At 33.9% G+C, this 24548-nt stretch overlaps 1 protein-coding gene across 3 annotated transcripts in view; it reads left to right on the top strand.

The window, feature by feature from the left end:
• The first annotated feature begins 3933 nt into the window (after window positions 1-3933).
• The window catches only part of tei (irregular chiasm C-roughest protein teiresias), a 175449-nt gene continuing 154834 nt past the window's right edge, over window positions 3934-24548 (top strand). For all 3 annotated transcript variants that reach the window (XM_035370057.2, XM_035370058.2, XM_035370055.2), the window contains exon 1: window positions 3934-4300. In XM_035370057.2, coding sequence (XP_035225948.1) covers window positions 3949-4300 — 352 coding nt within the window. In that variant the 5' untranslated portion in view covers window positions 3934-3948. The remainder of the gene's footprint in view (window positions 4301-24548) is intronic.

Below are 24548 nucleotides of genomic sequence, written 5' to 3'. Positions count from 1 at the left end.
TTAACTGAATTGAATGATATTCAATTAACTGAATATCATGCGTAATAATTTGACAACTACCAGGCCGTTCTGAAAACAAGTTTGAAAAAGTACTCACCACTTGCTGGATGGCTTGGCTTTCATGGTCATTTAAATGGCTAAGGTCGACTTGCGGTTGTTCCACTGGTTCCCCAGCACAATAGAACTTTCCTGAAAATTCAGTTTGGCCTTCGCGGCTTTTAAAAACTCCATACCTAAAATAAGTGGACTTTGTAAGTTTTTTACTACAAAAATTAATACTTTAAGGCTTTCGTTTTGAACCTGTATTTTTAAAGATAATTTTCCTATACATTGACAAGTTTGTCCTTGCGCTGCTATGATTTCTGTGTTTTTATTTTTAAATAATCGTAACCTATTAAAATTCCTCTTAAAAAAAATATCACTCATAAAATTACTTTCTGCTCCTTTATCGATGAGGGCTTCTACTGGTACATCGCCAACCAAGACTTGTACAATTGGTAATTGTGAGTTTTTTACGATGACCGTATTTAAGTATCTTCTTGAGGGTTTCTTCAAAACTTCCGGGGTCTGGACCCTCGCTTTTACAGGCCCCTCTACTCGTTTAAAGCTTTCCTTTCAACTTCTGTCTTCTGAGTACGCGGACGGTTGTTTTCAAATTTCGTTTTTGGGCCTTGACCTTCGAGCTTCGATAAGTTAGCTTGATAGCTCTTTCCCCCATAAGAGCGATTTGCATTTCTGGTCTGCTCATTTGAAGATTGCCTTCGGATACTTTGAGAATACGATGCCCCTCTAGCTTTTTCCGCTATTCTGCAATTTTGGAACTTGACCGCCAATTCGAAGAGTTCCTGCAATGTGCTTGGGTTTCTAATTTCGAAGTAATCTTGAACAGCAGGTAGCAATCTCTTTAAGATTATTTCAATAATCTCCGCGTCGGGTTTCTTCCCATACAGCATGTCCGTCAGCTTAATTTTTCGCAGAATAAAGTCCGTCAACTCTTCTATATCCCGTTGATAAAAACTATATAGTTCGGCTTCTAGCCTTGCTCGGTCTTTCACTATGGGGAAGGCCTTTAATAACGATTTTTTGAAATTTTCAAATGTATATGTCTGGCCTCCGAATTCCCCTAACAAAAATTTGCCTATATTCTTCCACCATAGCGAGGCCTGTCCCCTTAGTGCAGATGTGGCGATGGCAACTTTTTGTCTTTCAGGCACAGGATAGAGCTGGAAGTGATTTTCGTGGCCTTCTAGAAATATCGCCACCGAATTTTTTCCTGTCGAAATTGACGTTTGGCTTGATTGATGCTCTAATCGTCTGGACCAGGTATCCAAATCCTTCCAATTGATTTGCCATTTCTTGTTGTTGTCCAGCAGCTTCCATCCAGTTTTCGGCCATTTCAGTTCGACAAGTGTTCGGGCGCCAATGTAATGTTGCGCGCTCCCAACCTGCACGCAACAATAGTGGTGACTGCTATGAACTGGAAAGTACACAAAGTCTTGAGAAGGGTTTAAATCCTTTTTCATTCAACTTTAGAAATTACAGATGCGTGCTCTTGACGCTCACAAACTACGCCGACCCGGCGGTAAAAAAAAAATATGAAACTAAAAATGAATAATAACAAGTGACTACCTACGAGGCTCTCTAAACGTAACTAACCTAACCGCGTTCTAAGACACCGCTGATAATTCAGCAAACTTTTGAATATTACGTTGAAAGATTTAACTATCTGCCGAGGCAAGCACACAGGCCGAAACGCGCGGTTCTTCAATTTCTACCCAGCCACCTCTACGCGCGTGAAGCAAGCAAGCACACTATCGAACTCGTTTCCTTTCTATTTAACTCAGAATACTTCCGCTGACTATTTTGAATACTTTGCGCGTTCTACTAAAATTTACATACTCTGGCATTGTCAATTCCAGGGGAAAGTAAGGCTTGACAGGAAAGATAGTTTAAACTTAAAATAAATGTTAGTTAAAATAAATATAAACCCTACAAACTGTCGAAATAGGCGCACAGGCCGAAACGCGCTGTTCTTAAACTTTCTACCAAGCAACCTTCACGCTGGTGATTCAAGAAGCACACTTACAAATCTCGTTTCCCTTCTATTTAACTCAAATTACTTCTGCAAAAATTTGAATACTCTGCGCATTCTACTACGATTTACATACTCTGGCATTGGCAATTCCAGGGGAAAGTAAAGGCTTGACAGGAAAGATAGCTTAAACTTAAAATAAATGTTAGTTAAAATAAATATAAACCCTACAATCCTATAAATTTAAACCGAAGTAGAACTGAGATTGAAAAATTTACAAAACTCTGCTATCAGTAATTAACAAAGAAATCCCACTACTATTGCTTTTCGACATCATTAATCAACTCATTATGAAGCATTATTATTTTTATTATTATTAAGCAATTATTTTTATTTTTGTGACAATTCTTTGTCATGTCACTTAACGATTTTTACCTGCAATAAAAAGTCAGATGTATTTGAATGCTAAGTGGATATCAAGATAAAAATGGCCGATAAAATTTAGAACACACAGCTATTCACAAAATAAAATTTAGAAAACGAATCAACCACTTAGCATTCAAATTCATTCTGCTTCCTTAACAGCGACTAACAATTTTCATCCCTAATACATATTAGGTTTCTGTCTTTCAATGAATAGTGTATTATATGAGCATCTTAGATCAGAAACTATGAAAAGTTAGTTGAGCGAATAAGCCTGAGGAGGATTTGTGCTGCTGCGGTCTTTCGTTTTTCTTTCTTTTTGGCTAACCTGCCATTTCTAATCTCGTTCAATTACGATTAGTTCTGTTCGCTTTCTGCTTTGCATCACAGGCGTAAATAAGATAGATATTTGAATATACGCGTTTGAAAAACTTAGTGACGCTTATCAAAGATAGTAACGAATAATATGTTTAAAATGGTGAAATAAACTGTACATACTATGTAAGCATGCCAAGAAGGCGGGAGAAATACCTTATGAAACCAATGTGCATTTTAGTTTACTACAGTTTCCTGTAAAGATTTCCATTTTTGTAACCCTAATTCAACGTGATTTATTTTTCTTCTACGTTTATTCGTTTATGTATTTCCTGTTACATCGATGCATTAAAGACTCTTTGCTGCATTTTCTTTTACTATGGTTTAAGGTATTGTATTATAAATATCAAAAAATTTATAAGCATGTGCTATTCATTAATTGGCAGTATCACAGAAAAAAATATATGGACCATACGAATGAATTTAGTATATGCCATGCTTTTAAAGGTAGTAAATATAACCTTTTAAACAATTGTTTTATGAAGGATCCTTAAATACATAAAAAAGTTGAAGCTTATAATCGTACATCTTCAACATGAACACGCACAATTTATTAAAAAATGGTATCAAACTTATTTTTAAGGGTTTAACTCCATAGGAACATGAGGCAATGGCATAAAGAAAAATACGCATCGGCAATGTTTTGTTAAACAGTCTCATCAAGCAAGAGAAAAAACTGCTATATGATTGTTATGGCTACAAAATTTAGGAAAGTCTCATCATGAGAAACATCGATGAGAATCTGTTAAGACAGCCATGGTAAAGCTAGAGTAAAACCCTTGTAATCTCGTTCTATGATATCATACCTTTTTAATGTTTTTGTTTTTAGGATAATTTTTCTGTGTTTGCTGTGCCTTATGTTTTTAATTCCACTTTTAAAAGTTTGATAAGAATTTTGTTAGTTTCAGACAATTGTTCTTGAAGTGGCAATATCCCTAGCCTAAATGTATCTAAATAATAATCGTGATTAAAAAAACATGCTATGTTCCCTCTATGTCTACTGAAAGATGGCGTTAACTTTTAAAATGCTGCACTTAATTCATTGGAAGTTTTTGTCCGTTGTCATACATGCTATTCTTTTTCATAAGTGTTATTTAATAAAATAATAAACACTTCAGATGGACAAGTTCTTAAAATTTTGTTTTTCCTTTCTAGGTTGCCTTTTCCGCTCGACGATAGCACCGGAACCCCCCACCCTTGAAAAGACCGTCCGGGTGGGGGAAAGTGTCAGCATTCCATGCCCTCTGTCGACTCCAGGTGGCTCCGTACAGTGGCTTCAGAACGGAGCCCCTATCGTTTTGGACCTGAGTTCTTCCAAACGACGCCACTGGAACATTTCTCCCGATGGAACGGCAGCCTTGACCATCGGGGATGCTCGAAGATCGGATGCTGGTAGATGGGAGTGTCGAGAGTTAGGGGCAGACGGGACTGTCCGAAGTATAGCCAGGGTTTTAGACCTTGTAGTTGGCAGTAAGTTCTCGTTACCTTTTTTTAACTTGTGATATAAAACATTAAGTTAAAAGCAAACATCCTATATACTTAAAAAATTCGTAAATCGTATATGCTTAAAAATTTGGTAAATAATTATATTTAATTGTTATATTTTGGATGTCATGTCATTATGGGACGTATATCTCTTGCCTAATTTCTTGACTTTCCATGGGACATGACACATTGTGCCTGGATTTGGTTGGAAAAAATCTTATTTGTTCCCTTGTAGCAAAATCAGTGTCGTCCAGCCGGTATAGTTTTTAGTGACGCTGACTGCCGTACGACCGGACTCGGGCTCGTGTACTGGCATGTCTTCTGTTCGGCAAGAAAATACTCAAAACACTCAGAGAAACGAAAGGCCTCTGTAGTGATTGGTATTAGAGGAAGAGGTCTGGAAGACCTTCGAAACGCTCTCTGGGTTGTTCTCCATCAAAATAAGAGCAGAATTTGGCATTTAGCAAGGCCCGGCGATATGTATCTAATACACCTTCGAAGACGCACAATTGCTAGCCTTGCTTCAGCCTGTACCAGTAGCGAAATCTGTAAGTATGCTGAATGATGCAAATAAAAGGATGAGTGTTCATTCCGAACTTTTCATTGCTTCTTCCATTTTTTCAACTATTTTAAAAGTACCCAACTATTTTAAAAAGTATCTAAGTACCGGATCATTTTTATTACATCAATATTATAAAGAATTGTTTAAGTATAAAGAAGTTTAAATAATATAGTTTTATTATTATATTCTTTAAACTTTGAATAATTTTAACAAAACTGCGACTAGTCTTTGATAGGCAAACATCACCTAGATAAGAGATATAGAATATTTGTTTTAGTTTCTTAACTATAATTTAATATTAATTAACACTAATTGCTAATCGAAGCCATATTTTATTATTTAATGAGATTGTTACGATTTCGGCTTGCTTTAGATTCATAACAATAGCAAAAAGGAATTATATCTATTCTTGATTAGAACAAGGACGATCATAAATAACAGTAGTTTAAAACAGGCAAGTGTAACCCAAACCAAATAATTCTAAAAACTACACTTTTTACTCATCTTCATCTTTTTTTATTGATTCGACAGCCCAGAGTGTGTCCTAACCTCCTCCAGGAATCTGTACTTATGACAGCTGTTTCTCAATTTTTAACCTTTAGAATGTTTAGCTCATTTTGAACACAGTCGATCCATCTCAGTGAAATTCTACCCCGAGGCCTAATTCCCATGGCCTTTGCAAGAAAGATTTTCTTACAACACCGATCTTCATGCATTCTGGCCAGATTGTCAGTCCATTGAAGGTTCTGTAGTTTGAAGAATTTTACTCCATCAGATTGTCTATAGATCTTGTGTAGCTCTAAATTAGATTCTCTTCTCTCTGATCCATTTACGCAGACACCACCAAGTATGCAACACGCTTTTTATTAAGTCTTCAAGGAACTGGATATTTTAAGGCGGAAAAGAGCTTTAAGTATACAATTTGTTTAGCGTCGAAATAAAGACGTTTGCATAATACTGTATTGTTTCGTAATTTTATCAGTTTGTAGGCCACGAACTGGATCACGCAGAAGCTCTTTCCTTGGGATATTCGGCTTCCATAGAAGGCAAGATAATCTTAAATTCTGATATCTCAAAATGTCGGTTTAATAATATAACGTGTGTTTCGCTATTTAATAAAGTCCCATTTAAATGTTTCGATTTAGAACTAACAAAGTTTTTCCTTACATCTCTACTTCGCTTGCACTGTTTGCTTACATCTCATTACATGTCTGACGCATAGAATCTCATTGTAAATAGTCTAAATAGCATTGTTTATCGTTTTATGATCCTGCATTAACCGCTTTGTGACGTGAGTGCTTGTCTTCAAAGTTGAAGTCATCAAACTCTGCTTATATCCATTTGCTCCATTCTCACTTCTCATCAAACATTTATTTCTATCATTAGTTTGGGCCTTCTGTTTAACAGTAGCGCTTTAACATTTAATTAATCTAAATGCTACATAAACAAAAATTAATTTCAGTGTTTTTCGAATTGACAAGAGAGGTATGTTTAACGGCTTCAATTATTATTTGTTTATTCCTTTGTAGGCAGTGCTAGTTTTTTTCTCGGAGCAATTCTTAAAAGTCTCTGCAACAACTAATTTCACGAAAGGAAGCTCATTATACTCGCAAATAGAGGTTGCGTTCGTATTTTATTGTTTTTCTTAAGGGTGACTCCAATTTTAAAGAGCGAGATCATTAGTAAAACTTTATGCTTCACCGAAAATCACTGCCGCAGGAATCATGCGCCTTCGGTGGCAGCAGCTGGATTTGAATGGCTACCCAGCAGATGTTTTCGATTCCACGATCTGCTTTCCCGACTCACTGGCTACTGCTATTGCCAGGGCAAGATTAAATCGAGAAGTCGATAGTTGAATTTCCTCGAGATCTGCACGCGAAACTATTTTTTAACTTCAGTGTTTTCAACATTTTGGCACATTCGTTTACTTTTATTTGCTTTCGGTAATAAGAAATATCTAGTATTATTAAAATATATTTTCAATTTATAGTTGTTGATGAATAATGCCACGATCGTTTTATGACTTGTGAATTTGATATGCTGCATTTTGATGAGACAATCAAAACAAGAGATGATTTTTTCACTATTTATATTTACCACGTTTCAATAATTTTATAAGCATACATAAGACCGTATGATTAAAAAGACAAGTTACATGAAGTAACAAGGGTGAAGTTTGCCATATGTAAAATTTCTAAAACGTTGTAGGACTAAGAGTTTTTAGCGAATCGCAGCGAAAATTCTAAAAGAAAAAGCGAAAAAAAGTGGCGATTATTAAACACATCACAGACTGCTTTCAGTGTGTGTTACCAGAAAGACGTTTAAAGGCAAACTTTGTGAGTTTTTTATTATGTATTTTAAAATTTTTACGCCTAAGGTAGCTATTGTCCATTCAAAACTGAAAAATTTGAAATTAATATTGTTACAAAATGCCCAGCAGCGGTAAGATAGCTTCTCCGCAAGGCGGGTTTAGGGTTGCCAGAAAATGGCACGGAAAGGCAGGGTGGCCAGATTTGGCGTGAAGTCGCTCATTTGGAGACAAAATCGGCGATATGCCATAGACGGATAGAGAACATTTTAGAACGAATTCTTACCGGTTTGACCCAGAATGTCTCAAAAGCAGTCCAAAAGCTATATAAATCCTGCTTGTACGCGGAGTAGCAGTCGATCGCGAGTCTGTTGAGTTTCTCGTAGTCTATCGAGTTTTATCGTCAGTTCTACTGTCGAGTTGGAGCATCGAGAGTGTGCATCGCTGAGGTTATCGTCGAGTGCATCGCGAGTTGTACCGTGGGAGAGTCTCGAGAGTACATTTAGGTCCGAGAAAGACCGAACCGAACAGCCCGATAGCTTGAATGCTTTGTTGCTGATTGTTTCAGCCTGTTTGACGTAGTTTTTCGACGACTGTAAACGTGCTTTTGGAGCTGTCTTGAGTAATGCTGCCTAATAAATTGTGTTTTCATTCTTCAGCAAGTGTTGTCGTTAATCACTCCAAATCCAAGAACCTGTACAAAAACGCAACAATATTTTTCTCTCAATTTAATATCCTCATTCCGTTTATTGCATACGAAAGTGTGATTATTCTTTTAACTTTTCTATTTTAATGTCTAGATCTGTTATTTTTTCCCTAAATTTTACCTTAAAAGGCGCCATCTTTAGAACGGTTTCTTATACAGTGCATCTACAAGGTTTTAGGGCTAATTTTTTAAAAGTTTCTACCAAATTTGTGAAAGAATAATTGGTAGTATTTATCATTATGATATGCCAATTTATTAAATAGATAGCTGCTTGTTTCATATCAATTTACTGAAATATCTTATGATTATCGACAGAATTTTCAACGAAGTTAATCGGTTGCTTTGTTTCAGTCAAAATCTGTGTTGCCATGGATTAGAAATCTGAACAAAGAATAGCAACGAACTTTTACTGTAAAACGGAAAAAGCAGTAACGGAGACTGAAATGTGTAAAGCATGCGGATCATGCATTAATACAATAAAATATTTTTCATTAGTTCATTAGTTCATTTTTTCTAGTTCATTTCTTTAAGCTTGGATGGCTTTATGATGAATGCGGAAATGTTGATGATGAACCCAAGACTGATTGCCATTCACAGTACCGAACGAAGGAGGACATCGAAAATGTTCAACAATTATGGCTGAAAAGTCTTTGCCTGTCCCTTCGAATGATATCTGATGAGGTTAATATCAATAAAGACAGACTTCTAAACAGAATTCAACGCTTAAGGCGGGTAAAAGCTCAATGGAATAAGTAGTTTCTGCTACATAGTAATGAGCCATGACAAAGTTCCACTTTCATCAAACAGGTGTTAACAAATCAAAATATCACAATTACCAGTCACCTTTATATTCACCAGATTTGGTTCCTGCGAGCTGCTTTCTTTTCGCTAAAATGATTTCTCATTTCAAAGATCATTATTTTAATGGCACTGAAGAGATTCAAGAGAATCGTAACCAGAACAGAAACCTAAATAATATTCCAAACCATGAATTCTACGAAGGAACAAACCTCCCCCCTCCAGCTGTATAAATGCACTAAACGTTATATCTACTTAAAATAATTATATATGAAAAACAGTAAGGGAGCACTAAAGGCTATTCCAATAATACTGTTCTGAAGCTCTGTTAAAAAGTCAAAACATTTGTAGCATTAGAAGGAAAGTAAATAAAATGGAAAACAGTGGAAAAGTTTCCTTCATCTTGATATTTTATGTATTTAGTCCTAAAACTTTGTAAAAGCCCTATACTATTCTTTTTCTGTGAATTTTTTTGCCCGTATGGCCTCTACCTAATTTTTTTATTAGTAGCTGAAGAGAGAAAATACAATCAAAATGCTCGAACTGGCCCATATCTACTTCACGTACGATTAAGCCTTCAAGCAGCTTTGGAATCATTATTATTCTATCAACTTTCATCTCTGCTAATGAACTCATTGCGAAACCTGCGTTTCAGTTGGTGGCCATCATACATGCTTTTAAACAAATGTACCGATTGAACATTTAATGAGAGTTTTCGACTTTCGTAATATAAAACCACTATTCGAAAATTTTCCCTCTTAAATTTAATGTAACTGCATATATATGTAATGAAACTGCGGTTCGAATGGCACGACATGCGTAGAAATACTAATTGCGTAGATACTTGATGCTTAAAGCGTCCATCCATTTTTGAAGAAGAAGCAGTCGAGCCGTATTAAATTCTTTTTTACTTTAAAAAAGAACTATTGTAATCGCGAAAAGTTTCAGGCAGCATATTTCAACGAAAATATCCATTTTGACCGCTTTCGAACGCAATTTAACGATGTTTTTGCGTGATATCTGTACGTAAGGGCAGAATAAGAGACTCTTTTTCTCCCAAAAAATTATAAAACTGCATAAAAATGAATTATGAAGAGAATCTTTTGTGGCATCTGTACGAACGTATGTACGTACATACGTACGTATCTCACATAACTCAAAAACGAGTAGCCTCACAACGTTGAAATTTTGTATATAGGACTACTATGACATCTAGTAGTGCACCTCATATTTTGGTTGAAATCGGCCTCGCCAAACGTATATAATTATATTGATATATATATCCACTCTGTCACCCGGCTCAGTGATCTCAGTTTCTTTACTCTGATATGTTTGTAAATTGTATATATTTTGCTTTAAAAATGATTGAAATATGTTGTTCTTATCTTTCGGTTAAGGTTTATTATGCCTTTAGTAAATCTGTATGCAATATTTTTAGAATTATCAACAATTTTAAAGTTGTTTTCAGTGCCGCTAAGCCTAATAGTTTTTTTTTTTTTTTTTTATGTCGGCCACTGCTTGTTTACATTTGAAACAGCAGAGCAGTGGATTTGTTGCCAATCTAAAGAGACGTAACTTCGCAACAACAAAGATAACGCCTTGCGAATTAAATCATGCTTAATCTTTTCTGGAATTTTTTGAGAAATAAGTGTTTAAGATTTACTTCGTAATTTTTAATACAGATATTTTTTTGAGTTTTTATGTATTTTTGCGTTGTCGCGAAGTGAGAACTGAATTAATTGAATGTGAAATAGTCAATCCTCTGTGAAAAACTGTTTCTTTTTTGTTTTGCTTGCTTAATTTCTTTTATACATCGTTCTAACTTCGTTATAGTATTTGAATAGAATATGTGGCAACAATTAGATAATTCTTTAAATGATACAAATTTTGTGCATTCTGAGTTATAATATGAACGAAATATAATACTGTTAAGTGAACCTAGCGCCAGAGTGTCGCTCTAATAATTTTGTGCATCTCCAAGTCAGATAATGGTGGTTCAGTGGGTTTACTAATTTTAACACTTTTTCATTTTTAACAATATTTTAATTACTATATACAGAGCGTATTCTTAGGCCGCCGCCTTCAACATGAACAAACTTTATTCTCTTACAACTAAGCGAGCAACAGCGCCCTCTAGCCTTTTTCTTCAAATTACACAACACTCCCCACCTGAACTCGGTGGAGAGTTCATCTTTCAATAATATATTCTAGAATATTCAATTAATATTTTGACAATAAATCCTGGAGAAATGGTTAAATATAACACACATGCATACATAATTATAAGCACAAAAAATTTTACAAAACATTAAATGATACCTATCAGCAAGGTCAGGAGAATCAAACCTAAAAATACAAAATACAAACATTAGTTAAGTTCCATATTATATAACAATTGTATAGGCCTTTTTAAGGTACCAGTAGGTGTTTTAATTATGCAAGATCTTATTTTACCATCTCTGCCTGGCATTAATTCCAAAATTTTACCTATTGTCCAAAGATTTCTGGGATGTTTGTCGTCATGAATCAAGACAATATCGTTGATTTTAAACTGAGATGCGTTAGAGTGTGGAGGACAAATATTGGCAGATCTCAGATTAAAAAGATACTCTGATCTCCAACGTTTCCAAAAATGATTTAAAATATCTTGATGGTATTTATATCGTTTAATAATTGAATTTCTTGACCCAATCAAATTATTTGATGTTATTTTATTAGCAGGCAGAGATAGCAATCGTCTACCAACCAGAAAATGAGAGGGTGTTAGTGGAGAAGGTTCATTGGGATCGGCAAACACGTAGGTAATTGGTCTACAATTAATCATTGCCTGGATTTCAAGCTCTTTCACAGTAAGGGATGCTCGACCAATAATTTTTCGCAAGCTGGATTTTAAGGTTCGTACCATACGCTCCCAAAACCCTCCCCACCATGGACCCCTCTCAATAATAAATTTCCAATTTATGCCTCTAGCAGAAAATAATTTTTTCACAGATGAGCCACTCAAAGTTTTAAAAATATGTTTTAGTTCTTTACCAGCTCTTTTAAAAGTCTTGGCATTATCGGAGTACACGGTGGTACACAGTCCTCGGCGAGCTAAAAATCTTCGGAAAGCTAGCAAAAAACTTTCAGTGCTGAGATCAGTTACTATCTCTATATGTAAGGCACGAGTGACCGCACACGTTAACAACAGCATGTAAACTTTACCTTGCCTGTCTTTCGTAAAAAATGGACCGGCGAAGTCCAACCCGGTCACAGCAAATGGAGGCGACTCTTGGATTCTGTCTGGAGGAAGTGGAGCGATATCCTGTACCCCAGGACGAGCACTATATCGTTTGCATATCACACATTTGCTGATGATAGTCTTAACACGCTGTCTTCCCTTAATGATCCAATATTTGTCTCTAATCTGAGTTAGTGTCGAATTAACTCCAGCATGGAATACCCTTTCATGCGAGTCCATGATGATGAACTCGGTAAACTTGCATTTTGAGGGTAATAGAATAGGATGTTTTAAATTCTCGTGACAGTCTGCAAATTGAATGCGACCTTTCAACCGAAGAATTCCCTCCTCATCAAGCCTTGGATTAAGGGAGTAGATGGAAGAATCGAGAATTGATTTTTTATTTGATAACTTAATTATTTCCGCTTGATACGATTCTCGTTGCGTAATTTTTACCCAATAATGTTCAGCTGCTTTAATCTCAAAAGCACTTAAAGGTCCATTCTCTGTAGACCTTTTCCGAAGCCTCCCAATAAATCTAAATACATAGGCAGTAATTCGAAGTAATTCTCCTAAAGAACTGAATTTTTCTATATGCAAAATTGGGGATTCATTGTTAATTACAGGTGCAGTCAAAATAATACTTTTTCTTAACTCCAACGATTCTGAATTTGGTTTTGATTTCTTTTGTTTTGGAAAGTTTTCAATAGGAAAACGTAACCAGTGTGGCCCATGCCACCACAAATCATTCTTAATTAGTGACTGAGCACTAATTCCTCGAGTTAGTAAATCGGAAGGATTTTGTTTCCCTTCGCAATGGTTCCACAATTTTTTGTTGCATATACTCTGTATTTCTGTAACACGAATGAGATAAATGGTTTCCAATTATTCGGCGAACCTTTAATCCAAGTAATGGCGATTTCGGAATCACTCCAAAAATAAACATCCTCAATTAAATCACCAAAACATTTTTTCAAATATTTATACATTCGAGCAGCTACGAGTGCTCCCATTAACTCTAAACGAGGAAGCGTGATTGCTCTTAAAGGTGCAACTCTGCATTCCGACATGATAAAGGAAGTTTTAATTTTAGAATCACTCGTACAATATCTGAAATATGAGATGGCCCCATATGCTTTAGGACTAGCGTCCGAAAATAGGTGAAGGCTTATATTCATTGGATCGTCATCAAAGAAATTTCTCTGTATCGATATTTCAGTTAAATCATTAAGTTCCTCCCGCCAAATGTTGAATTTGTCCTTAATCTCTGCAGGAAGGACCTCATCCCAGTCAGAACCGGAACACCAGATTTCTTGCATAATAATTTTCGCCCGAATAACAAAGGGTGCAATAAATCCAAATGGATCGTATATTTGGGCGATACTTTGCAAAAGTTTCCTTTTTGTAGCAAAATCGTTTCCAGTAGAAAAGTCAATTAAATTTTTTAAATTTAACTTTATATTGTCTTCAATGGAATTCCAAATCATGCCTAAGAAATTCGATTCACTAGTTAATTTGTTGTCTGATTCCTTAATCCCATCTGAGACCCATAAATCGTTTAATGCTTTAGAATTAGTTCTTAATTTTCTGAAATTCATCCCAGCATCCTTAAATATATTAACCGCATCTACAGATAACCGATATGCATCTTCAACCGTTCCTGCTCCAAAATATAGGTCATCGACATAGACAGAAGAATTTAACATTTGGAAACTGTCCGCCATTTTATCTTTATATTTTCGAATGTGATATTTTATAGTGGCGGCCAAAATGAAAGGAGATATAGTCAAACAGAAAGCTACGCGACACATTTGCATAATCTTAAAGGAGTCATTATTTTCATTAAACCAAAGAAATTTTAGAAATTTTCTATCACCTTCAGCAATTCCTATCATCGAAAAGGCTTTTCCAACGTCTCCACAAAACGCTATCTTAAACTTACGAAAATTTAACATAATGTCTAGTATATTTGGATTTAGATTAGGTCCCGATTCAAGGCAGTCATTTAACGAATTCGTGTTCTCTGTTCTTGAGCTAGCATCGTACACAATTCTTACCTTAATAGTTTCACTAGGTCGTATCACTGCTCGGTGCGGCATAAAATATCCCAAATTTGTATCATTATTTGGACATTCCTCCACAATTCCTTCTAATATCTGGTTCTCAATTATATTTTTATATTCCCGAAAAATCTCCGGAGTTTTACTTAGCTTATTGTGAAGGTTTGCGAATCGTTTCTTAGCTACCTCAAAATTATTTCCTAGATTATTCGGACTGTATTTCCAGATTAAATTTGCTTCATATCTTCCGTTTTTAAACTGCAAATTTCTTTCAAACTGGTCTACTATTTCGCAGTCAATATCGGAATAATCACCAGAATCATTAATTCCCATATGTTCTAATTCCCAAAAACCTCTTAAATCTTTCAACACAACAGTGTTTGTCATTACCGCTAAATTTTCAGAACAATTTTTGTTTGTTTTATTTTTCTCGATTCCTGCGGCAACCCAACCAAACACAGAACTGACTGCGTACAACCCTTCAGATATTTTAATTCTTTCAGAATAAACTACATTCCAGAATTCATCCCCTCCAATTAATATCTCAACATCTATGTTATTTTTTCTTGCGCAATCGGCGATCTGCAACCCCATATGCTCCATGAAGTCTGCAATTTGTTTACTAGGCACACTGATGGACGCCGAGGAAATAACATCCGAGATCAAACATTCAATTTTTATTTTATTATTTTGTTTCCAATTCTGAATTTCGATTTCAACGACCGGATAGGAATGATTCATTGCCTTCGTCGCACCAAATGAATAAACAGAAAGTCTTTCATAACGGATTGGAGTAAGTTTTAAATGGTCGGCCAGTTTTTTCGTTATAAAGGATCTGTGACTGCCTTGATCAAGAATTAATCTAGTTAATTTTGATTTATACTTAGAACAAGCATAAACTGTACAAGTTTGTAATAATATTTCCCTGGCATTACAGTCATTATTATTATCACATTGAGGAACAGAAGCAATCAATTTTAAGTTTTGAACTTTATTTCTTTCCTCAGAATTCAAAGTCAGAGATTCAGTTTCGTTTTTGGAATAACCTTGTTCCAACTTTTTGTTTACAAGGGATTTATTAGTACAAATCGATTCATTGTGATACATACCGCCACATTTATTACATTTAGTTTTATTTCTGCACCTTTTTGATGTATGGAATTTTTTAAAACAAGAAAAGCAGCGGTTTTCGGATCTTAGTTTCTTTAATTTATCAGAAACATTCACTTCGCATTTAAATGACTCGTGCAAATTATCACAAAAGATGCGTTTTCGGTTAACTGCAGTATGAAATTCAGCCGTGGGTGTATTTTTTACATATTTTCTAGTTTCATATTTTGATTGATCGACTCGCGGAGGCACAGGATTTTTCCTTTCGCTTAATACTAGATTTGAAACTTCCCTGCATTCTATTTCCGTTTTAATAAATTGTGTTAATTCCGAAACTTCAACTTTATCTTTCGATCCTCTTTACCGATTAAATTCCAAAACTAAATCGTCCGGAATTAATTTTAATAATATTGGAATTAATAAATGTCCATATGAGCCAGAAGTTACTTCTAAAGTTTCCAAATTACGAATCGAAACTTCTAATTCGTCATATAATTTACGTAAAGTCTTTACGTTAGCAGAATTTTTAACGGCTTCCAAATTGAGAATTTTATTCATGAATGAATTAATGATCAGGTCTTTTCGACCATATCTGTCCTTTAGTAATGCTACACAACTATCATAATTACTTTCTGTTAACTCAAAGCCTGACACAACATTCGAAGCTTGTCCCGTTAAGAATGTTTTTAAGTATACAAATTTTTGTATTTTTGAAAGCGTTTCGTTTTTATGTATCGAATTTTCGAAACTATTCCAAAATTCATTCCATTGTTTGGGGTCTCCCCAAAATTTATCAATCATTAATTTTGGTAATTTCAGCGTACTATTCCCACTCGAACTGGAACTTACATGCAAAATTCCATTACCACTAGACTGGTTTAAATCAGAACTTAGGGGATTCCTCGCTGGCGGTACTGCGGTAACCGCACCTAGAAACTGCTTAATTTGACTACAAGCAATTATACATTTACCATTGTATTCTTCGCTTATACTACAATCTTCTTCAATTAAGTTAACATCAATTAACTCTTGTATTTCATCATCAAGCGTTCTCAAATTATTTTTCTTTTCGGTTAATAATTCAAACAATTCTAGTAATTCTTTAATCGAATTTTCCTCTCCTTCAATTTTTAATTTATCTTCAATCACTTTAATTAACCTAGTAACAGACGATCTCAATGTGGAACGTTTACGTTTCAATCTATCTAACTTTTCTTCCATTTTATTTAATTTAAATACACCCACGACAGCAATAATAAATACTTACTAATGTACTACAAATAATCACTAAATAATTAATTTAAGATTTCCCTACCTTTATTTGGAATTCCATTGTCCCTCGAGTATGAAATATCCATTGAAATCGAAACACTTGGATCGAACACTTAAAATCTTCACAAAGCCTTAATTCCTTACGCCGATGCACCATCTAATAATTTTGTGCATCTCCAAGTCAGATAATGGTGGTTCAGTGGGTTTACTAATTTTAACACTTTTTCATTTTTAACAATATTTTAATTACTATATACAGAGCGTATTCTTAGGCCGCCGCCTTCAACATGAACAAACTTTATTCTCTTACAACTAAGCGAGCAACAGCGCCCTCTAGCCTTTTTCTTCAAATTACACAACAGTCGCTATGGTAAACAAATAAAGTGTGTTTTAAAGAATGCATTTATTCTATTGTGGTTTATGCGCTGTCGGCGAAGTAGATATAATTCAATCCAATAAAATTAAACGAAATGCAAGAAAAAATGCGTATACTTTAATACTCCGTATAATGAAGTCATGTGGTGTACAGATCAGATTTTTTTATTTAAATTCTCATTTTGTGGCCTCAATTCACTTGATACTCTACTCGTGCTTATTAAAGTACATTTACAATTTTGATATTATTGCCATAGAAGCGAATATAGCAGCACACACATGATTGCAGAATGACGTCTGGCCAAGAGGAAAGCACAAGCAAAAGTGACGCTTCAGTTCATAGAAAGAAGGGAGGGAGTCAAAAGTTTCAGTTTTTAGTTTTTGTTTACAATTTGGTGATTGGTCAAGAAGCACCTGCATTAAGGGTTACGTAAGATCGCATGATTACTTTGAATGACGCAGTTTAGACTTAAGCGCTATTTTTAGGACAGGTAGATGAACTTTCCAAATTAAATAAAAAATAAAAGAGGTTATAGTGAATTAAATTTAGATGTTTGCTTTTATATTTTTTATCTTACATATATATATAAATATATATATACGTGTGTGTGTGTGTGTGTGTGTGTGTGTGTGTGTGTGTGTGTGAATGTAAAAATAATAAACCCCTCTTTCGAAATATTTGTTGCTTCTAGTGAGTGCATTTTGTGTCCTAACAAAATTTTAAAAAATTGCTACTTAAAGGAAATATTTTTAAGCCTCATGCGTAGCGGCGAATTTATAAAATGAGGTACATCTCTCACTTAAACTTTAGTGGACCTTCATCGCATTAAGATACAAGGTATATTTACCATTTTTTTAAATTAATGAATAAGGTGAGAAACGTTTGGAAAGAGAAGAATCCACTTTGCCTTATGGGCTAGTTGCATGGGTGTTTTCGTGGTTTCACCTATGTGTAATATAGTATATACGAACCATTTTGCCTTTATGAAGTCCTTTATGAAGGCATCCCTCTCTTCTTAAGTGCTTTGCCGTAATCAAAATAAATTATACCAAATCAAAACCACATTGCGTTATTTTGCGATAATGTAACATCATTAAAATTTTTCTTCCATCATTTGGCTCTGGTATTTTTAACGGCTTATTTTAAGCATAAAATTTTATGTTTTAAGCCTTTTTCTGGGAGATTCGTTCTTAACATATTATGCCTATCGTAACACCTAGGTGTAAGATTGTCTCAGTTGTTGAAGTGAAATTTTTTATACTTTTAACATTTTATAATTAAAAAAAAAGATTTGAATTTTAATGCTAAATTCATTGAGTCGTTAAACTGTAGTATGAAATTTGTAGATTGTAAGCTTTTTTATTGACTCCAAACACTAAATCTTCTTCCCATCTTTTGACTCTTTTTATAGCAATAATGTATTTTCTAGAGAACACACGTTGGAAAAAAATAAATGAAGTAAATATATAATAAAAAATATAAATTCGGAATTCCATGATTCAAAAATTTTTTTCCGAATACTATGCTTATATATTGCTCTCTTTCGTTAATTTTATTGAACTACTTTCAAAATATCAAATAACTTGAGTTTGTTTGGGCATGCATAACATCCGTACTGCTTTTTTCAGTATTTCGCAATCATAAAAAACTAAAAGAATTCATGGTTAAAGGCAAAACAACTCTAGTTAAATGCTTTCGATTTATTCGAGGTATTTTCATAAAATGCCATTTAGACATTTTTATTCGTGTTTTTAAGCTGTATTTTCTTAGAAGGAACGCCTGTGTGCCTTTTTATTCTAAAAGCAGGATTTCTTTCTTTTTTGACATTTCCTTGCAGAATCCAAATTTTTATTACTTCGTACAGAATTTCTACGCAATGCTCTCAGAAATGTAGAGACACGATTTAAACTCTCTACGCAGTTTTTTCTTTTTTTTTCTAAAAAGGAATAAGTCATTTTAACAGTAAATAAAACATAAATTTTTATACCCTCCAGTTTATGAGTAAAGATTCAGGAGCAGTCTGTTTAGAATTCAGCATCATATTCAAATTCATATTTCCTCCGCCGTCTCTAGAGATTTAGATTTTTAGCTTCCACCTGCACCGCTCGGGAAACAATCCTTAGTGTTTGTCACAGATCGCAGCATCTTTCAGGTTTGATAATCAAACTTAAATTTTCGTCTCGATGCGACCAAAATAAAATTATGAAAAGCGTAAGCAATAACTTTCGATTGCGTTTCAACCAAACATATTCAGAATAAAACATCTGAAGCTATTTTACGCAAGAGCACTTGTTCTAGGTTATTTTTATAACTTTTCATCAAACAAAGTGTTGTCTTTTTTTTTTCCCTCTCTCTTCTGAAAAATTTGTATTTGATGCCAAAACATTGAAAAAAAATTATTTATTTTCTTTTATGCAACCCTAGAATGGAAACGTTCTTAAAAAGAAAACTGCAATCTGGTCCTTCAATTTACAATTTAATTCCTGAAATGTGACGTAATTTGAAATACTTGTTGTATGAAGAACGAGATTCTGAGCCTGAAGCTGTTACTCGCAACATATCCTGATCTGAAAACCTGTAACTTTATTATTATTATTTTGCATTTTATTATGTAGAACTTTACTGTTACTTCTCTTTCCATTTCCTCACCAGAATGAAAGTTAGATTGAGCATTTAAGCTGAGGTTTTAAGATGCAAGGTAGAGGATGTTTCTGCTGATGCGAGCGCACGTTTCGTTTTTCCCATTTTTGCTAGCCTAATGTTCTCGGCTTTGCATTATCGCTACCGAATATTTGAATACTTATTCTAATAAGATTTGTGAGATAACTTCGCGGCGTTAAACTGAATTGTACAGTCTTTAACTTAAATTTTAAATTAACTGTTACTTTAAGTTTTATCGCCACAAGAGTTGGCTAAGTTTATGAACCACGAGACGTGCTCTTCAGTTTCTGGTTTTAATAAAAAGGTTGTAAAAACCTGTCAAGGCTGTGTATGATAGCTTCCAGACATAGCAATAATTTGCTTAACTTCTGTTAGGAGTTGGCTAGTTTCGTTATTTAAGTTTTAATCTTTAAAAATTAAAGTCGTTCTGTTGTACTTTTGTGATGCAACGGTTAGAAGTCTTTTCAGCACACCAGGAGTCCACGCTGGACTCCGGAAGAAAATACAATTACTCTCCTTCTCAGTATATCTTGCTGCTTAACTCTAGCACCCTAGGTAAGAAATTTGCCTCTTATTAGTAAACTGGGTTTTGTAGCTCCCGTCAAGTTATGCTTTCAGGGAGTGCGAAAATAAAAAATTTTCTCAAGTGTGTTTTAATAGTTCAATGTCTTCGACTCCGATTGAGAGTACAGTGAATGTTTCAAGATGTCACGCTTATCAATTGCCCTTTTTATAAACCTATAACGTACAAATGAGACTTAAATTAATTTTTTGTCGCATATGGTGTCTATTAGGGTAAATAACAGTTTTATTTACCTTTTTTTCTTATAATAAATAGTATATAGTAGTTTCTTACAGTAAGTGGTCTACCTACACATCGCTTCCGTCTTTCGGGACCAACTTTCACCGATATGCCATATAATCACGTGCCGGTTATGGCTGTATTTCAACAGAACTGGTGACGTCACGCCAGCGCAATAAATCATTTATAGTTCAATGCTGGTATTGGTAGTCATTAGTCTTATAGTATAGTCCTTTCTCTTATTTGTATGACAACAATACGGTTAAATAACATCACTCAAACTATTTTTTATTATCAAACATTCACTTAACATTAATGTACTATAGAATAAAATGTACGCATATTTAAGTTAAAATAACACACGGAATAACGATTATTGGAGAAGTTAACGCAACAAAAATCAGCCTAATATTCGTAAATTTGGCAAAAATAATTCTGAAGGTTTAAACATAGATTCCACTTCTTCAGCTGCAGAAGTGCAAATGGCAAAAACGAAGCCTGTGATCAGGCGATAACAATAAGAGCAAGGAACTAAAGAAATTAGAGCCATCTACTGACGAAAAGAAAAAACAACTATGAAGTAATTTCCTTAAGCGCTGAGGGTAAAGACATACTGGAATTGGGATAGTTAACTGAAAGATTTTTATATGTGTGAAACGTCTCTAGAAAATCTAATTCGCCAACGAAAGACGTTTTTTGGTAATTTTAGCTGCTGGGAAAGGGAAAATGTGATTTTCTGACCAACAGTATTGAGCACCAAAGGATTTACATTCCCTCCAAACATGCCTCACATTCCTTAGAGCTAAATTTTAAGCTTTCGTAGTTTGATCAATGTAAATTAAACCACACTGGCAAGGAATTTTGTATATACTCCCAAGAGGTTATATTCGGAATGGAATATGTAAACGCGTATGGGATTGCGAATTTTATTGATAGAAGAGAGACGACCCGAAAGCTGAATTTCAATGAAATACGTGCAATTTTATAGCTAGTCGATGGAAAGAAAGGAATGAAAACCTAATTCTTGTAAACATAATTCCTTAGACGAGAGAGGGCTTTTTGATGCGTTGAGATGCGAATTTTTTAACCAACGTTAGATGAAAAGCCTATGCCATTAATAATTGTTTTTGAGTAGTTTAGTTCTCGACAAGGAGCTTATCTGGAGAAGAAAACTTTCGTAAAATCTCAGAAACCCAAGAAATGAAATGAAGCTAACTTCACTTTAGATAAATGACATGATTTAAAATGTGGTGAAAGGCAAATAAATGAAGGTTTAAGGTATACATTAGTACTGAAGTTGGATATGCATGTGACCAAGATGTCAAGGAACAAAACGGAAATGGATTTTTCAAATTCAGAAGTAAACTGAATAAAGCATCGATGGAATTCATTATTAAATTCGATTCTTGTTGCCTTCTATTTGGTAATAAAGATTATTTAAATCAAGTTCTTTGAGTAATAGAACTAAGATATCCTTAAAATTTTGCGCTAAGAAACATAGGCATATGTTAAGGAAAAGAAACATATAAATCCTCTGTTGCCCAACATTATTGTTCAGTCCCATTTTCCATTTTTCATCAGCTAAAATTATTCAAAAAAATATCTTTCATTGACGAACTTGATTATCTAGAAGCGTTTCATGTTAATAAAAATCGTTCAATTCTAGATAACAATCCCAGTTCCAATTCGTCTTTACACTCAGATTTTACGAAAGTTATTTAGTAGTTGTTTTTGTTTTTAATGAACAGATAGCGCCAGTAGCTTGACCTTCTTCCTCTGACTGTTATTGCCTGAGGACAGGTTTCTCTTTCGCCATTTGCACTTCTGCAGCTGAAGAAGAGGGTTATATGTTCACTTAACATCTGCAATAACAGATATTTCTATACTATCAATTGTTCCTCGAAATTCTGTTGATGTCCTAATATAATGCACACATAAACGCTCCATATTTTCCTTCACACTTCGCCCACATGACGAAGAACATTGGGATAGCTAAAAATTATATTTCAATTTTTGAGTACTTAATTGAAATTGTGTAACTTTGAAAGTTTTTTAGCATTTTATTTTGTGTATTTTAGTCTATAGAATGGGCAAAAGGAATATAGAAAAATCATTACTTCGAAGAAAAATATATTTTTTTCTAATAAGCTTAACAATAAATAAAAATGACAGACGATATCAAGATGCAAGAGAAACACGTCGACATAGAAAATAAAACAGGCGAATCGACAACCTTCTAATTCGGCGTAGATTTTGTAAAATAAAATCGATTAGGATTTTACAAAATCTACGCCGAATAGAAAGTTCTCGATTTTCTTGTTTTATTGACAGACGATAATTTGAGAAGCCAAATTTTTTTAAAGTCTTCGAATCTATGCGCTGTGAAATTACATTCAATTCGTTTAAAATTATGTTTGATTTAGAACTTCAATCTCAGCACCATTTGTAATCGTGGGCGCAGAGACTGCTAATATTGGAGAATAATCTTCTAATTTAAATATCCTTTATTGTTAGCAAACAAAAAAAAATTCCGAACATATAACAAATTCCTGTGTAGCATGTTTAATATCACTGCAAATACATATTGCTGAAAATTTTCAAAATCGAGAAGAAGAAGAAGGTATTCGGACACTAATTTCAAAATGTAACCAAGCAAAGAATCCGAGTTATATAAAAAACAGTGTGAAAAACTATTTTAAATCTTACGTTTGATTATGACTTTAAAGATCACTATTAGCCTTTAATGCCGCACTTAAGAGATATTAGTTTCATGTTTATTTTTTATTTATTCATGTATTCAAAAACGTTTTCCTAGCAGAAATAGTTTAGAGTTCTTTCTAAAGAGAGCAAAACTTTGCTTTCTATCCGAAGTAGAGTTAGCTGATCGATTTCATTTTTATTCAACATTTTCTTCATCCTCATTACAAGCATCTCAGCCTCGTATTTTTATTCGACGGTGCTCTAATTAATCAAAATACCCTCTACCTAACTATTAGCACTTTTTTTATCCTAGGAACGTTTTTTACAAAGGGGCTTTTATCTTTTGTAGTGACTGGTAATGAGACGTATTCTCCAGCATGCTTTCTTGGAAAGAATGATCGATTCTGCAGATGACTTGTTGCCAGATTTCTCTTTTTTATTGCTGAAGACATGTTTGGTGGAGTGATCCGTCCTTTTCTTAATTACTTGTGTAATACGAATCTTTTCTTTGCAAATCTTTTCTTTGCTATACGCAAGATCTTTTTCTGCTTTAACCATAATTCCAATCTACTTTTTAATCACACATTTTGCTTGAGATATTAGTTTGAAAATTGAAAAATCTATTTTTTTTTTTTTTTTTTTTTTTTTTTACATTATTATACTTTCATTCTAATTCTTTCAGTCGAACAAAAGTTCTAAAACGTCCTGCTTGCTTTTTTTAATCTAAAATTGCCATTACGAAACATTTGCGCAGTTTTTATAAAAGGAAAACGGTTTCGACAGAGAAAATTATGGAAAATTTCTTCATAAGTAAACTAACGTTTTGAAATAAAACTCCCTACAAACTTAAAATATCTTAACTGATGAATTTTTAATTGATGATTTAAAACCTTCACGTTATTATTATTATACATTATTTATACATAATAATATATTTTTGTTAAAATTCTCCAAAATGCTTTGAAATGATTATTTTCAGATACATGCGAGCATAAAATGCTTTCTTCTTTATAGAAACATTTTCAAGTTGCATCGATGTTAGTAAATGTATTCAGAAATTCTAATGAATCTATTTTTGTTCTAATGTTCTAATGTAGAAAAAAAATTACATGCAACAAAATTTGAAAACTTAAAAAAACGCAGCACATTTTTTCAACAAAATTACTGATTTGGTAATTCATTTTTTCTTAGAGATAGACTTAAATCGGTTCATTAAAAATATTTAAGAAATTCACATTATGTATTGTCAGATATTTTTTTGTAGAAGTTTTTCTAAAAGTGCAATAAGCGTTAAAAATTTTTATTCTAAGAAAAATATGGTAAACTAAATCAAAATCGTTCCATCAACTTCTCTTCGGAGTAGGTTCTGACAAATATTATTCCGTGTAATATGGACACGACAACAACAACAACTAGCATTTTTAATTTCTTCAAATCCTTGTAAAATAATCGCGTAGTAATCACTATTCGGCTGTTTGTATTCCATTTTATTTTGTCTTTTAAGAATTTTCTTCCTGAGGGTTTTTTTTAAATCCTTATTTCAACTCTAAAAAAACGGATTTTATTAATTTTTGAATCCTGTCACACTCACTAGTATCTGAATTAATTCCTGAAGTTTACAGCACTTCGGCTCGGTGCTTTCATTCAAATTTATTTCT

Source organism: Stegodyphus dumicola, chromosome 1 (assembly GCF_044657685.1).
Source record: "Stegodyphus dumicola isolate Sdum_Otavi_A_Nest chromosome 1, ASM4465768v1".
NCBI classification, from domain to species: Eukaryota; Metazoa; Arthropoda; class Arachnida; order Araneae; family Eresidae; genus Stegodyphus; species Stegodyphus dumicola.
The sequence above is the reverse complement of the archived record's forward strand: the minus strand, read 5'-3'. Positions and strand labels throughout refer to the sequence as shown.